The 2906-nt window shown below is 33.6% G+C and overlaps 1 protein-coding gene across 1 annotated transcript; it reads right to left on the reverse strand.

Moving 5' to 3' along the window:
* Positions 1–1658: 1658 nt before the first annotated feature.
* LOC144852388 (uncharacterized) lies at positions 1659–2461 on the reverse strand. Its single transcript, XM_078710173.1, has 3 exons — positions 2373–2461; positions 2037–2192; positions 1659–1905 (listed from the first exon to the last, which is right to left on the reverse strand). Exons 1-3 carry the CDS (start codon positions 2459–2461, stop codon positions 1659–1661), a joined length of 492 nt encoding a protein of 163 aa, XP_078566299.1.
* Positions 2462–2906: the final 445 nt, after the last annotated feature.

The following is a 2906-nucleotide window of genomic DNA, read 5'->3' on the forward strand; positions in this document are numbered from 1 at the left end:
TAAATATAAACTTACCTGTGAGATCGTCATGGTTGTATAGGTCATCTCCTATAGTAGTAAACAAAAACAATTTATAACATTAATATTTTATACATTTTCGTTCTTGATACATTGTACATTTGTGTTTTCAAATGTTTTGCTGCTAATATTGTAGTAGACTTACCTGATGTTGTGGCAATTTCTAGTTGTCCATAACTATCAGCATCATCTGCTGATAAACAACAATAAAATGTTAAGAATGTAATGTTTACGAAAATCTAATTTGTGTCTGATAAGTGCCATTTCCGGCATCTACAGTTGCACAACTCTTAAACATTTCTTATGACACAGGGACAGATTGGAATGGAAAATGGGACATGGATTAATTAATTTTAACACTAAAAAAGAACTTCATAGAAAGAGTCAATCTTAATTTCACCTCACCTCAGCACCAGCTGGTATAGATTTTTATTAGTAATGTTTTATAAGCTTACCTGTGATGTTTTCTTCTTCTTTAAAAGTTTCATCTGCTGATCAATAATAAAAGAAAAGTTAACAATTTAATATATTCCTAATATCTATCTGTACATTAAGTACTTTGATTGCACTGATTGCATTGAAGAACTTAAGATCTACCATAAAATTTTTTTCCATGTTTAAAACAACAAATATATGGTCTTGATTTTATGGCACTCTGGAATTGTCTCTTCTATTAGCAAAAGAAGTATTCTCATTTTACATACTTTGTTTATAAACTATATTAAAGCTTACCTGTAAAAGTATTCATTTCTACTTCTAGGCTTCTGGGTTATCTCCTATAGAAAAACACAATAAAATAAGTTTTTCTTATTCTTCTTACCTGTACAAGTGTTGCCACTTGTTAATTTGACAAAATTTGCTGATTTTTCAATTACCTACTGGCAGAACAGGTAAGTAAAAGATATGTACTGTGTGGGTAATAAGCTGTACGGACTATATAAAGGGCAGGAAATATTTTGAGATAATCTAGGTTTTGGCGAGATTCTGGTTTTTAAGGTGTTTATGCTTTGTGAGAGTGAAGTTTGCATTGTACCAGCAACAATGCCTATTTTTTTTTAAAAAAGATGTGCCGTGTTTAAATCGTTTTCACCCGCAACTACAGCAATTGCATTATAATTCTTCAAGGTTGATATGTCCTTGGCTATTGGCTTGTCTTTAATTTGAGGCGATTTATACAGCCGATGAAATCAAATTTGAAAGTAGTCTGTAATTGGATTTTTATGGGAGTGTCGACTTGTAGGTACTTTTGGCTAGTCTTCAACATAAGTTGCTCTTAGAGTGGATACAATAGTCTACAATTGAAGATGCTTTTAAAATTGGGGTAGGGGAAGTATTAATAGAAGGTAGTGGGTTAAATAGAGGGAGACCTGCATTGAATATTTGAAATGGACTGTAGTCTTCAAAAAGAAGTTGCTCTTAGATTGGATACATCACTAGTCTACAATTGATGGTGATTTTTGAATTATAATGCAGTATTAAATAGAAGATGGATGGTTAATTAGAGAGAGAACTGCATTGACAATTTGAAAATGACTTATAATTAATTAAAAAATCACCAACCTTGGAATCCAGATGTTCTGCAATATCCGTTGTAAAATCTTCAATTAGATTAAACTGAACATTAAATTTCTCCAAAACTTTTACTGTTGATCTGCGATTGATATGTGGAAAACACCCTCAATGACAGAAAACTCTGTTGAGTTGATACCTTCTAGCGTGGATGAGTTGGAATAAACAATGCTGAATTCAAAGAAGTAACCACTTCCCGACAGATTGGCCCAGCCATGGATTATATCTACAGTGTTGTTGTTGACGAGCTCTGCATCAGATACTCCTGGGCATTTTCCATGGATGTGAAGAATGTCCCAGATTTTGCACAATTTCAGCCTGAAAAAATCAAAAAATCATTGAATAATTCCTTTTTTTCGTAGAATATTTGTATCAAACCTATGGTGTATTACCAAAGCTTGATAGCCTACAGTATATTGGAGTTTAGAAAGAATTGTGTTAAAACCTACACTGGTATCCAATATAGAGATGCAAGGCTGAACCTCAAATGGATGGTTCTCCATAGCATCAGCCTTAAACGTATACTCATTGTGCTTTGGAATTGATAGATGATTTCTACTCCTTGGTCACTAGATGCCTCTTCTTCAGCTTGCTTCTCAGAATACCTGTGAACCAATTAGTTATGTTGGTTTGTAATGATATAGGCATTATGGTTATGTTTGTTTCACGCCACACATGAGAATACAATTTAAGACTTTGGACAAGACGATACAAGCCAGTTCTATACTACAGTAACTCTACAGAAAACTCTACTTCAACTCATTACTTCTTAAAATGTGACTTACGTTTCATTGCCTGTACTTGGACCTCCTGTTGTATTTGTTGCTCTCACACCCCTTGTTGGGTCTTCAGCTGGGGGAGAAGGATCGGTCATTGCTAATAACCTCAACTTCAAGACTCTCGTACAAAGTACCGGTTTGTGCTGCATTAACAATTTCTGCTTGAAGGTTAACTAACTCATCATGTTCAAGGGTTGAATTGCCTGTAAGGAAAAAATATTAATTATTGTTTACATATTAAAAGAATAGGTAATTAAATAAAATTCAACTCATTTCTAAACATATGAAACTGAAAAAAGAAGAAATCTGGATAGATTATGTGATACTTTAATATGGTTAAAGAAAGCTATTTACTTATTATATATACCAAACTGGCAAGATTGTTAACAAGATCTTCTTCATAGAAAACATCAACAGGAGCCACACCAAAGTCAACCATTATAACCGGTGTAGTGATGATGTCAATTGGGTCACTACCACGTATAAGTATCCAAAGAGTCTGCCAATCGCGATCAAAATAGTTCTCGCCATAAATGCTGG

The sequence above is a fragment of the Antedon bifida genome, chromosome 9 (assembly GCF_963402885.1).
Source record: "Antedon bifida chromosome 9, ecAntBifi1.1, whole genome shotgun sequence".
Classification (NCBI taxonomy): Eukaryota; Metazoa; Echinodermata; class Crinoidea; order Comatulida; family Antedonidae; genus Antedon; species Antedon bifida.